The sequence below is a fragment of the Nothobranchius furzeri genome, chromosome 9 (genome assembly GCF_043380555.1).
Source record: "Nothobranchius furzeri strain GRZ-AD chromosome 9, NfurGRZ-RIMD1, whole genome shotgun sequence".
Taxonomy (NCBI): domain Eukaryota; kingdom Metazoa; phylum Chordata; class Actinopteri; order Cyprinodontiformes; family Nothobranchiidae; genus Nothobranchius; species Nothobranchius furzeri.
In genome coordinates, this window is record NC_091749.1 from 52,397,952 (window position 1) to 52,411,785 (window position 13,834).

A 13,834-nucleotide genomic window follows, 5' to 3' on the forward strand; every position below is an offset into this window, starting at 1 on the left:
CTACCTGAGTCCTGCTGCTGCACATGGACGCAAACTACGAGTGGAAACATGGATGTGTTGATGGCTTCATTTTAGGGACTGCAGCAAAGACTCAATTTCATTAAAGTAAAACATTTACAACAATGACAATAAAATGATTGTAGGTTAGACATGAATCATGGACTTTGATGTTAGACTTATTTTCAACATTAAAACGCAAAAACAAGGATAAAGTGAGTAACTTACACTAATACAAAACAACATTATATATAACAGGATATGTTTACAGCAGTGTAAAATAGTGTGGCCTGTGTGCGGTTAGGACGAGAGAACGAGCCAGAAAAGGCGACTTCCTGTTTAGTTTTAACCCTTCTAAATAAAACGGCAGATTTCAAACTAGAATTTAAAAAGTACAAATGACATAAAATCAATACTTTTAAAAATACCTGTAAATGTGAATAAGACTGCTTACATTTTTAAATGATAATGTGGATAAAAACCATGGAATTAGAAGGTTTGTTGCCATATATGCAAGAAATCACAACATTAGAAAATGGTACGTGCAAAAGAAGATAAAAATAAGAGATAAACAAATATAGGAAATAATATACTCATGATAAAATAATTAATTTAAAGTGGCAGTAATTAGAGAAGTGGCTACTATATACAGCACGGGTCATGATTGGAACCAAGTGACTAGTGGGCAGCCCTAGGATTGTCATTCATGAGTCCAACAGCAGAGGGGAAGAAACTGTTCTTGTGGCAAGAGGTTCTGGTCTGAATGGATTTGACCCTCCTGCCAGATGGGAGATAGTCAAAAAGACTGTGTCCAGGGTGACATGGCTGTAATCCGACCAGCATGCCTCAATGTCCTGGAGGTGTACAAGACCTTTAAGGAGGGGAGTTGGCAGCCAATGACCTTCTCAGCAGAGCGTACAACACTCTGCAGCCTCTTTTTGTCCCTGTTGGTGGCTCCAGCACACCACACGGTGACTGAGGAGGCGAGGATGGACTTGATGGCTGCACTGTAGAACTGCCTCATCGACTGTACTGGCAGGTTTTAGGAAGTACATCCTCTGTTGGGCCTTTTTTTATGAGAAGGTGATGGTGGGCTCCCACTTGAGGTTTTGGGTGATGGTGGTGCCCAGGAAGTGACATGAGTCCACCATCATGATGGGAAAGTCAGAGTGTCAGAATTAATCATTGACATATAATTTATTCATTTATATATAAATATATGTGACAGTGTGAGCATCCTGTCAAATGTCCCGATTGATCATGCGCCCTGGCTACTTGGCCAAGGGGATGTCCCTTTGGCTGACTGGTTAGAGCGTATGACTCTCACCCAGGAATCTGGGGATCGAATCCTGCCCGGGCCCTCGTTTATCCACCTTGCCACATATATATATATATATATATATATATATATATATATATATATATATATATATATATATATATATATATATATATATATATATATATGTGTGTGTGTGTGTGTGTGTGTGTGTGTGTGTGTGTGTGTGTGTGTAATAAAATAACTGCACATGTAAGCAATATAAATGACTCCAGCAAATGTCAGCTTATTTCACCTTTTAGGGACAAAAAGGTTTTACCTTTTATTTTGAAAACCCCATAAAGGAAGTTGAATCGGTCATCCAGTTCAGCTGCAGAAACGTTCCTTCCTGCTCATCAACATGGACTGGAACGGAGACGGCGGTGTAAGTGGCTAAATGTTCATTCTCCGTTTCGTTTATTGTAGTTGTACATTTGTGGCTCTTCGGTATGAAACTTAATTCGCGTACTTTGTTCTAATGCCGTTATGTATCACATTGCTAGCATCAACAAGCTACGGTTCTTTTATCTAGTTTCTACATCACGCAGAAAAACCTGTTAGAACTGATTGATAAACTAGGAAAATGTACCTTCGCTGAATTATTTCTACCGTAACCTAGTTAAGCTACTCCTAGTTACCTGATACCGAGCAAGGCCAGCTAACCAGACCTTAGCGGTCTCGTTTAGCATGTTTCCTTGTGAAACCAACGTCGTCCACGTTTGGGTGTTTTTCTCTGACAGCTTGTTGAGGCTGTTTAACCGTTTGAGCGTTTTCGCTCTCTCTAATCTAAATAACCCTCTCACTACTTCTCCGGTGTTGAATTAATTTAAGTCTCTCTCTTGTATGCAAGTTAATTAGCCATTTGTAAAAAAAAATTAATTAAATTAGCTATTTGTGAGCATTCAGACTTCCATTGAGAAGAAACCCTTAATTTAAATTAAACTTTAATTTAACCGGTTTATTGTGTTCAAACTGGATTAAGATTTTACCAGGATTTTAATCTGCCAATAATTCTTCACACAATGAATCCATTCCTCCTAAGTGGTGCAGGTGCGTTTTTTTCTTTATCATTAAATTGTTGCAAATATGAAATGGTGTTATTTCTAAAGTTAGTTTTTTCTGAGTAGCAACTCCACCTCTATGCTAAACTACCGAGCGGTGTTTGCATTAAAGGCCCGTTTCTGAGGTTTCCGTGATCAGCTAAGTATGGATTGTTTTGACAAATAATTGGCTATTGCTAAACTTTATGACTTCTACACAGTAAGTCATATTTTACAGCTACCTGTTACTGAAGGTTAAGTAGTTCAATTTACAATCAATCTTCCCCAGAGCAGGTAGTCGAGCAGGGGGAATGGGATTAGATTTGGTTGTTTGAAACACTTTTCCAGGTGATTTCTGTTCTTTTGGGTATCCGGTTCACATATTAGACAGAAATTCAGAGTCCTTAACCAAACAAAGATCTTTAAACATGATTTAAAATAGAAAGTCTTTTTTCCCCTGGATACTATTTAGTCATAACTATAAAGTGACGTTGTAATCTGGACTTGATCTTCTGATTTCTTGGCTTGACTGCAGATCAGAGCCATCTCCTGTTGTTGATGACTACAGTGCTGCGAATTATAGCTACTTCCTCACTCACACACTTGGAACTAAATGAATGAGTTATTAACAAGCCTCTGCAGAGTTTGATGTCATAAGGAGGTGATTAAAGAACTTGATTTAGATTTGTTCAAACAGGTAACATGTAGAACTTGCAGGATGGTAGTCATCAAATACTGGAGTTGGTGACCCCAGAAGCAGAAAAGTTATTGATGGACTAAACTGAACCATTGTGCATATTTTTATTATTATTAATGGGCTATGAGACATGCCTGTGCAAATAGGCAGCAGCTAATGTTACCAGTGCTCTAACATGGACTTTTAGAACCATGATAATTTATTTAGAGATAAATCTGTCAGAATAGGAAACCCTCAGCTATTTCTTGGTCCAAGCAGGGTGTGTGTGTGGGTGTGTGTTTTAGTGGCTCATTTCTCCAACATAAAATCCTGGAGGGGTGCTGTCAGTCAGTGCCACCCTTTTGGTCTGCAAGGCGCTCTCTCATTTTAGTGCATCTTAAAAACCGGAAGCGTCAGTGGAGTAAGACTTTGGTCGGGGGATGTCTTCCTCTTTAACTATACATCCATAAGTGTTGTGGACATGCTTGATCCTGTGTAGAGTCTAGAGTTTGCTGGTATCTGGGCAAATGTGTTTTATTGCCTAAAACAATAATAAACAATAAAAAAAAAACTGTGGTATTTTGGCTATTGTTTAACTTGATTTCTGAGGGTTCAGCTGTGGTATTAGCTACAGTGGTCTACCTCCATTTCCTGGTTCAGCACCTTAAAGCAAACCTGTTTGTTTTCCTTTGGTTTCTGTTGCAGGACCACATGCACGATGACTGCCACCATGGTCATCCAGGCCACTCTCACAGTCATGGTCCCAGAGCGGCAGCCTTTGGTGGGATGGCTAACCTGTACATGCCTGCTTACGGGCAGCTGGCCAAAAACTCTGATCAGACTATGGACATAAATCAGCAGCCAAAGAAACGGTCACTAATGGATGACAGCAGTAGCTGGGACATCATAAAGGCAACACAGTAAGAGGCTAAAATATCACCTCAAGTCAAATTTCCTGATAAGATCATTATCTCCACCCATGCTTGTAGAGGTGGAACGTCCAAGGATAATGTTCCCGGGGTTTGTCTGTGTGGAATGGTGGTTCAGAAGTGCATGCTAGCATCCCAGTTAATGTTGCTTGTTTTACTGGGTGCAGAAGTTGTGCATGTATATATAGCTCTGAATAAAAAAGCTGTTAAAAATCTGTGTTTAACCAGAAGGAAGAGAGCAGCAGTCTACCGCTCAGTACGGCTGTCTAAGCGCATTGAGACAAACAGTTCTCAGATCAGTATTTAGGAGTTTCAGGTAATAGTCCAAGCTGCTTTTTCAGATCAGAGTTGAGGTGCACTAGAACAAAGGTCATTTTTCTTGCAAGAGGAAAGAAGAAAATACTCCCAAGAGCTCCTCTTGGCTCCGTTTATCCCACCATGTGTCAATAATACAGGAAAAAACTCACATTTTAACTCGTCGGAAATGATTGGAAACACCCGCTGTAACGTTTATATTTACAGTGGCTTGTAACTGAACTAAAACATTGTGTGAGTATTTTGCTGTGTGCGGTCTTCCCAGGTTCGGGATCCTGGAGCGCTGTAAGGAGCTGGTGGAAGCAGGATATGACGTCAGGCAGCCAGACAAGGAGAACGTCAGTCTGCTTCACTGGGCCGCCATCAACAACCGCTCCGAGCTGGTCAAGTAAAAGCTGCCGATGTTATCTCTGAGTGTAGCTGACAAACCACAGTCACAGCATGAATCCTGTTTTGCAAACACCACAAACACTCCACAGCAGAAAATGCAGATTTCCTGTCATCACATAATGTTCACATGGACACATGTACTGCAGTATCGACCTGATTCTAAAATTCCTTCTTTTTCAGCTCCTTTTATTACAAGTGACCTTGTCTTTTCTTCAGATGTGTTTCAAAAGTAGAGCTGCTGTGTTTTTGTACAACTGTCTCATGAAGCGAAGGAGGGTTGGGCGATTTGAATAATTTTTCCCACCGCCAGTCAGTCCAAAAAAAGACTATGGACGATTTATTTGTGCATGTGACGTCATGACGCGTGGACTGATTTGCGAACACAGAAGAAGCCCAAAACATAGAATACTTTTCATATACAAGCGCAACACCAATGTTTGCTGGAAGAGAAATTTATTTTTCTTTTTGTTTAGTTTTGTATTTGTGGTTTGGTAGAGTGACGTATAAACAGCCCATATTAAACACGGTTAAAATGTTTAAAAAAGCAACTGGTGCCCACTGTTGTGGTATTTTATTTAAGCAAAATGTTTCTTTCTGAACAAAAACTTCTTTTATAAGTAGGAGATGGAATGATTCGCTGCTGCGTTCGGACGCACTCTGAGGAGGCAGCATTTGCTCGCTGCCCGAAGGTCACATGATCCATTTATCACAGTCACTTTCATTTTTTAAATAAAGAAATATCATTTGTTAAATTTCCATTCATTTTAATTAATATTTAGTCCAACCAGGCTCATCAGAATGCCCTAGTAACATGAACAATGCAATTAAACGATTTAACTTAAATTAGGAACATTTCACCTGCTGCGGCTCGAACGCACATTCCTCCTGCGCCGCGTAAACCTGAACTGGTCACCTGCAGCTTGTGTGTAGTCAAATGTCTCCAGGGAGCTTGCTAAAGAGGTTATGAGCTTCTAGACTTGTGCCTCAGACAGACTCATGGCTGTTTACATGTTCTGGATGGATCCGTGCTCTGCTGACACACTCAAAGCAGGTGCTGAATAACGACGAGCGCTACTTCAGCCAAAGTTTTAAATCGAAACATTTCTCCTAATGAAATAACCAGGGGTCTCATTTATAAAGCTTGCTTACGCACAAAGCGGGGTCGGGAAAACTGCGTAAGCAACTTTCCACGCAAACTTTGGGATTTATGAAAGAAAACTTAGCGGAAAAATGTGCACAACTTTAAGTTGACTAAGGACCTGGCTTACGTACATTTTGGACATGGAGAGCACCTGCAGTGCTGCTGCAGAGAAGGATACAATTATGAAATCCTGAAGCATTATCACTTGTACTGCTTCGTTTTCACACAGGACCCCCCCCCCCCACACACACACACACACACACACACGCACACGCGCGCACACACACACACACCCTGAAGTGCAGAATACGGAATGCAGAATATCAGCAGGGGGACAGTTCAACACTTAGAAAATATTTTCGCACACTGGTGATCCAAAGTAACACTTAGAAAATTTCCAGGATCGAGACAGAATGTCATGCGTCTGTGACAGTGTGTGTGTCCTGTCACTGTGGCCCAATTGATCATGCGCCCTGGCTAGTAACACAGGGGAGATCTCTGTTTGGCTGACTGGTTAGCGCACGTGTGACTTTCACCTGGGAGTCTGGGGATCGAATCCCGATTGGACATTTTTTTCATATCCGCCACAGATCTCTCTGAAGAATTCACAACATTGACGGTTTCAGCAACGCTGTGCCACTCCGTGGATTTTCTCTTATTTGTTTTGCAAAAGCACTTCCTTTCATTTCTCCACCTCACCCGCAAGTACCTCAGGTTCTGCTTATGTGAAATTGCACTTCCTTGATTACCTTGATCTACGGTCGCCATGTCATTGGCGGAGCGCTGCAACAGCCGGCTTATGTATATGCATGAGATCCACAAGGCACTTCGCATTGACTATTTATGGCAGTAAGTGGGCGTGGTGAGGGCGGGATGTGACTAAAAAGCAGCTGAGAACCTTTCTCGTTAGTCTCCGATTTATGAAGCGGAGATTGTGTGCAGCTGTGCGTACTCCATGTTGGATAGATCACAAACCTACTTGGCGTAAGTACTTTTTTTTTTTTTGCTGAGCTTAAGTACGGTTTTAGTAAGGATTCTACGCAATGTTTGATAAATGAGACCCCAGAAGTCTTCCAGACTCTGAAAGATAGAAGGGTTTCTACTTTCCACTCAACGCCGCGTTGTAGTGCACGATGTCGAGTGCGTCACCGACGCTCTCCAAACCCCTCCTTAGCTTGCCGCTTGCGCGTGCACTGCCAGCAGCCAGAGGCGGAGGAGGTGAGAAAAGGCTCAGATGCATTGTTGGAGATCTTTTCTTGAATATTACCTCTGCAATGTTCTCTGTGCGCAGAGTGTAAAATATTCATCAATAACAAACAAATAAACAAATACCCTCCTGTAAAAAACATCGCCAATGGTCGATTCATTCATTCCATCGCCCAACCCTACTATAGATACCATCTTTCTGCTTGTCAGATTGTCCTGATTCCTCGTGATCTATTGCCCTGATCTCTCCTAAATGAGCATAATTACCTTTGTGTATTTTTTTCTCAGGTATTACATTTCCAAAGGGGCGATTATTGATCAGCTAGGAGGAGACCTAAACTCTAGTCCTCTCCACTGGGCCATAAGGTGAGACCAGGGATGTGATTCAAGTGTATTCCAACCTTCATTTATTTATGGATCACTTGTGTGTTTCCACCATCACTTGTTAGCTGTGAAAACCAAGCACTATTGTGTAAGTGAAGGGTTGTTTTATACTTCTGTGATCAGACAGGGTCACCTCCCCATGGTGATCCAGCTGATGAGATATGGAGCAGATCCCTCCATCACAGACGGAGAGGGTTACCGGGCGCTCCACCTGGCCATCCTGTTCCAACACATGGCCATAGCAGCATATCTCATGGCTAAGGGCCAGGTCAGACTCTGAACTCAATCTGTTTTCATGTGGAAACCTACTTCAACTGGATGATGTGTTGTTATTGTTTTCAGGAAGTTGATCTACCGGACTGTAACGGACAGACGCCGCTGATGTTGGCAGCCCAGAAGATTATTGGGTAGCTATTTGTTCCCTCAGATTTAACGTTTATATGAATGTGACTGAGTTTGTTCTATTTTTAATCCTAATTCGGGATTAATAATATTGGTCTGTGTTGAAAGTTGAAAAGTAAATTGTCTTTCTGACGCAGACCCGAGCCGACAAACTTTCTTATCAAAAACAACGCCTCTGTGAATGCTGTGGACAAAGTCAACAGGAACACGCCGTTGCACTGCGCTGTGCTGGCAGGAAATGTGGATGCTGCCCACATCCTGTTGGAGGCAGGAGCCAGCGTGGACGCCGAAAACATCAACGTGAGTTACTAAAGCCTAAAGAGCAGGTTTCAGCCTGTTGTCACATTTTAAAACGCACTACTAACTTATTTGTTTTTATATTTTGACTCAAAAACTAGTCTCTAATTTGTTTGTGTCCTTTGGGTGTTTTTTGTTTTGACCTTGTGACCCCTAACTACTCTTCTCTGTTTCTGCTGGGCTTTGATCCAAGTTAAACCCGGTCTGCAAGGTTTTTAAAAGAATAGGAACTTCAGAGTTTGTTGGAGATGTTTTAATCATTGTGTTTGGTCCCCAGGGTCACACACCCATCGACCTGGCCCACCAGGTACACAGCCCGCTGCTCATCCACATGCTCAGCCATGTCAAACAGGAGAGGATTCGCTCTAATTCACGCTGTCTTCGCTTTGTCAACAGATACAAGGTAAAAAACACCCGTGGAGCAGCAATCTGGAAGCATCTGTAGAAGCTGAAATCTCTGCTGTTGTGTTCTTTCCCAGGCTTTTGTGGGTTTCCTACTCTGCACCATCATGTTTGGTTGTTTTGGTGCCATCGTAGAAATGAACTCCGAGTCCTGGTTACTCAAAGGGATTCTGCTGGCCTGCTTAGTAGGAGTCGTCAATCTTGCCTCAAGGTGGGGACCTGTTACTTTACACAGATTTAAATGTAAATACAAAATTTTAATGTCAAATAGACTGTTTTAGTTTTCTAAGCATTGTTTGTACCTCACAGGAATTTCCCAGGCCCAGACTTTCAGTCTATTCTGCCATCCTCAGCTCTCAAAGCTTCGATCTGCTGGATGCTGATCACCTGGTGCCTCTGGTTCCTGCCAGATATCCTTTCCTTTAGGAGACAACTTAACCTTTATACGACCCTAGTGCATTTTTTTGTGCTCAAAGGACATTAACGTTAGAAAATTAAAGGGTTGCATAAGGGTTAAAACATCTTTATAAGACGGTTACTGTTGGTTTCTTTCAAACTAAGGGAAGCAGCAAGGCACATTCCTGTATTTTCACTGTAAAAGTAAAACTGCTGGGTCAAGAATCAGCTTTTCTGTGCAGGACTTGAAACTAGATCTGTTGCATTTTAAAACATGTTGTCATTGGTAACAACTGCAGGTTTTAATGTGAGGAAACGTGTTAGAATTGATGCATTTAAGTGAAGAATATTGAATAACACCTTGAATTGATTCCTTGGCCCCTTAAACGTGACGTTTAAGCTTCTTAACTTGAACCCCACATCTGCCCAGCGCCACGCTTCAGGTGTTGTTTACTCTGAATGCCACCGCTCTCCTCTACTTCTACCTTCGCACATGCAGAACAGACCCGGGTTTCATCAAAGCAACAGCAGAGAAGAAGAAAATGGTGGGCAAACTAGAAATGTGCATCCAGTTATTATTGTGACGTTTGAGTTCTTTTCAGAGATAAAATATCCTGTCTGTTGTTCCAGAATGTGGTGGTGTTGGCTGAGGCTGGCTGTCTGGACCCCAGGATATTTTGCACATCTTGTATGGTGAGAAAATCACACAAAACTATCACTGGGCCCTTAACAGTGCTGATATAATAATAATTATCATTGACAGATAAGGAAACCAGTGAGAGCGACTCACTGCTTCAGCTGTGATGCTTGTGTAGCAAAGCAGGACCACCACTCCATCTGGACCAACACCTGCATCGGTGAGGCTGGCTGTAACTTTGGGCTGACCTTAAACCTATGAAGGGTTAGGGGTAGAAATGTGCAGTTGGCTAGTGGAACGTTGTTGTAGGATGTCAGAATGTTTAGTAGATTTACATTGTTTCTATTTTATTCTGAGTGTTTCATATGAAACCTATTACTGTCTGTATAAAGTGTCCCTTAACTAGCCTGGTAAGTTATCCTGTACATGTAGTCTGGCCACGACCCATAGCCAGAGGTGGAATCTACAGATGTCATTCAAACCGTGTCTGCATGCAACTGGACTGCACTAGGACCAATCAGAGCAACAGACGTGTTCATCACTATGGAAATCAGTCAAATGGGGAAGTTTGTCTTACACTATTGAAGCACGTTTTTTTGTTGCTGATGACTAAATTATTTTGTTGACTTCGCTTTTTCTCAATGAAAATAAGATGCTGGCAAGATTGGGCAAAAATTATGCTCAGAATCTAAACTTGTGTTTGCTGTCATGTTTTAGTCACCAATGACCTATTTCTAGCTAATGAGTGTCTCATTTTCATTATGAAGAAAAAGGAGCATCAACAAAATAATCTAGTCATCGTCCTAGTTAACGAAAACACTGGATTGGTATCTGTGACCGGCAGCAAAAATCCTGATCGGATCATTCCTGGTTTTTCTCCATCGCAGCTCTGGTGCTAAGCCCGCCCAAACTGAGCACTGTGATTGGCCAGAACTAAACAGTTCAGACCAATGGTAGACCTGCAGAGGCTACAATGGAGCATGGCTAGACCCACCTGCAGAGCAAAGTCTTTAGCCACTGCTACTGTTGGTCCAGATGTCTAAGCTACACTCTTATTAATTGGTTTATACAACCCTAATATTTAAAAGATTAACATCAAATCTATTCCTTTAACTCATTTGCGGCCAGCCGTTTCCTGATCAGTAAAGTCCTTCGCTGCCAGCGTTTTTCAGCATTTTCACTTTTTTTAAGAGTTACAGAACGTTGCGCGCTAGGATAATGTCAACGCCAAAACTAACAAAACAAAGCGGAGACTCACCTCTTACATCAGGAAGAATCTGCGCGTTTCAAGCATTATCCATTCTTTCGTAATCCGTTGTCGAATTGGGATCGGCAGAAGCTTTTCCGGTTAGCGCCTCACTTCTTTTTACAGCGGTGGCCCAAAACGATCTCCTAACACATGGATTTTCTACTTCCTGGTCATGTGACGTGTGACGTATGCTGATGAAGATCGGGTTTAGAGCTGAGATGTTTGTTCTCACAGTGCGGGGCCTCGTTCCGACGCCCATACAGTAAAAAAAAAAAAGCAAATGACGACTAGTCGTCTAGTCATTGGCAGTGAACGGTTGGATTTAAAATGATTTTTGCCGTCAATGGCAGTGAATGAGTTAAGAAAATGTATAAGTTGGTGTAATTTTTGTGTATTTCTGATTTTGAACTTTACTCAGTGATGTTTGTCATCATTCAGGTGCCAGGAACCATTGCTACTTTGTCCTCTTGCTGCTCTCCTTGATGCTGATGGGGTCCTGGATGCTCTACGGCTGTCTGATGTGTGAGTGACTGGACCATAGCCTAACCTCTGAATCTGGCTGACCTTTATAATTAATAGGTTCTTGTTGTTTGGTTTTCCTAGACTGGTCCATTCACTGTAATCTGCATTACAAGGAACAGGGCCTGTGGGGGTTCATCTCCGCCCTGGTTGGCTGCTCCCCCTGGGTGCTCAGCGTCTTCCTGCTGTCCTTGTATCATACCTGCTGGTCTGGTGTGGCCCTGCTGCTGCAGCTCTACCAGGTGATTTAAAATGTGTTGATTTTTTGTTTTCTATCTTCGAAAGCCTTTACAGCTGCAGTTGTCTGAAATTCTATTAACCAAATACAGTTAGTAGCTTTTCAGTGTAAAAGTAAAACATTCAGTTTGGATGAACCAGTTAAAGTCAAAGGTTTTGTTTTGTAAAAATAGGCTTTCTACAGTACCCATTAAAGGTGTGGTTCACTTGTTTAATCAATACGTTTGCAGTAGTCTCTAGTAGGAATGGATGCCTTGTAAGTTGTTCATTGAGTACAAAAAGCTGCTGTGCGCCTGTTTCGATATCTAGAAGTTAGCCAGGTCACAGGAGAGCTTCAGACAACAGGATTTGGAGTCTTACTTCATGATATTTGGACATCTCACCTCTGATTGGCTAATGGCAACGTGACTCTACCACTGACTCCATTTACTTAGGAACGTTGAGGATTTACACAAGCCTGAAGGAGTTCTGCCTTGTTGTGGAGTTGCTAATGCTAACAGTTAGCTTCTACTAGTCGAGACGTTCTCTGCTGTGTCCTGGATGCTAAACCAACAACAGCCTTCCTCATCGTGAGTCTATGAATGTTAGGTACAGTGTGATGTAGATTTGTCAGGCTTTTCTAATCCTAGCGTTTCACCATCAATTTTCTATCAGAAGCTAATGCAGGAGATGGGCGTTGGAGACTATTTTCCATGTGCAGCCTGCATGAAAACCTTAGTGACTGATTATAATCAGAAATAATCAGTAAAAATGTTTTTTCAGTGAACCACACCTTTAGTAATGGACATATTTACATGTATTTATTCATGGGTGTTTTTAGAAACGTTACCAAAACGTCCGTTTAGGCCGAAAGTGGTGAGACGTGTCAAACCTGTTCATCTGGTTTAGTTTTCAGCAGCATCGGGTTGTTTTTCCGGTACATAATTTTTAATAATTGCCTTATATTTTACCAGGAAAAAGCTCACCAAGATTTAAAATCTCTTTTGCAAAGGAGTCTGGCCAAAGCAGCAGCTAAGATAGTTCCAAAACAAAAGATAAAAACAATAATGACTTGTTTTGTTTTTGTGTGTTGGAGCAGATTTCATTCCTAGGGTTAACCACAGCAGAACGAGCAACTCTGCTACTCCAGCAAAGGAAACTAAGACAACCTGTGTCCATGAGGCAGAATCCCTTTAAGTGAGTCACATGGTTGTTTTTAAATTCACTTTACTGTGAAGACTAATTATTAGTTGTTGTAAAAACTGAAGGTGTCTGTGGTTTGCTTCAGTAGTTCCTAGCTGAGTCTTTGCTGAAAGCTGCACAGTAAACCAGGAGTATTAAAAGTTTTCTTTATTCAGATGTAGCTTTCGCGTTGTTGAGACAATCTGTTACAGTACTGAGCATCACATTAGCACTGATTTGTTTGGCCACAAATAAAACCAGATCATACCTGTTTATGATTAAAGAGGCTGATGTCAAACCCTCACTCCCCTTGATGAAAGCATAAGAAAAACGGGAGAGTCCAGTGGTTCTGCTGTGGCAGCATCACTCGTTGTTGCGTCATGTTTAAGAAGAAAGGTGTTGTTGACCCTGATCTGTTTGCAGTTTGGGCGTGGTGCAGAACCTGGTATCGTTTTTCCAGTTGCGGTGCTGTGGCCTCTTCAAACCCACCGTCACCGACTGGACCAGTCAGTTCCAGCCCCACCGGGACCAGTACCTGTTTGACCAAACCCACATGGTCTGACCTCCTCTCCTTCAAACACTCAGGGTCAGATTCTGGTTCTGGACCAAAAGCACAGAATGTATTTATTTATTTTCCACCTGTTGGCTCCGTTTACAGTAAAACCACAGAAGAACAATACGAGCATGTGGATATTGTTTGTTTGAGCCGATCTCTGTACAAACTGCTATGGCCTTTAAACTCGACCAGCTAAAGGGAATCAGAACCTTTGAGGACCGAAGGTGTTGATGGAAGTTTTTAATCACCTGGTTTGAGGAAAATGAGAATATTTGTACATGTGAACACTTTGTTTTATGACTTTTGTAAAAGCTGCATGTGTTTAATAACAAATGACCACTATAATACTTCAATAAAACAATCTTGTGCCTGTCTGCTTTTACACACATCTCTCCTAATCATTTTTATTGTCGCTCTTTAATAATCAAAGTTAAGAGAAGACTTTACTTATTTCTATTGAGAGTATTGAGTTCAGCAGTAGCTCAGGAGGAAGAGTGGGCTGTGTTGTGTCCTCGGGCAAGACACTTAACCCCCTTTACCTGTTGATGGTGGTCAGAGGGACCAGCAGCTGCACTTATGTCT

General features: G+C 41.8%; 1 protein-coding gene across 1 annotated transcript; it reads left to right on the top strand.

Annotated features, from left to right (window-relative positions):
- Positions 1–1,601: 1,601 nt before the first annotated feature.
- On the top strand, positions 1,602–13,634 carry zdhhc13 (zinc finger DHHC-type palmitoyltransferase 13). The gene is made up of 17 exons (XM_070554933.1): positions 1,602–1,700; positions 3,737–3,951; positions 4,541–4,663; positions 7,301–7,378; positions 7,520–7,664; positions 7,739–7,803; positions 7,936–8,098; positions 8,373–8,498; positions 8,575–8,708; positions 8,807–8,907; positions 9,314–9,438; positions 9,524–9,586; positions 9,657–9,750; positions 11,218–11,301; positions 11,383–11,540; positions 12,614–12,711; positions 13,120–13,634. Exons 1-17 carry the CDS (start codon positions 1,677–1,679, stop codon positions 13,256–13,258), a joined length of 1,935 nt encoding a protein of 644 aa, XP_070411034.1. The 5' UTR covers positions 1,602–1,676; the 3' UTR covers positions 13,259–13,634.
- Positions 13,635–13,834: the final 200 nt, after the last annotated feature.

Coding starts and splice junctions, on each gene's coding strand:
- zdhhc13 (XM_070554933.1), top strand. CDS start 1,677: ATGGACTGGAACGGAGACGGCGGT. Junction 8,099..8,372: donor TGGACGCCGAAAACATCAAC/GTGAGTTACTAA, acceptor TTTGGTCCCCAG/GGTCACACACCCATCGACCT. Junction 12,712..13,119: donor ATGAGGCAGAATCCCTTTAA/GTGAGTCACATG, acceptor ATCTGTTTGCAG/TTTGGGCGTGGTGCAGAACC.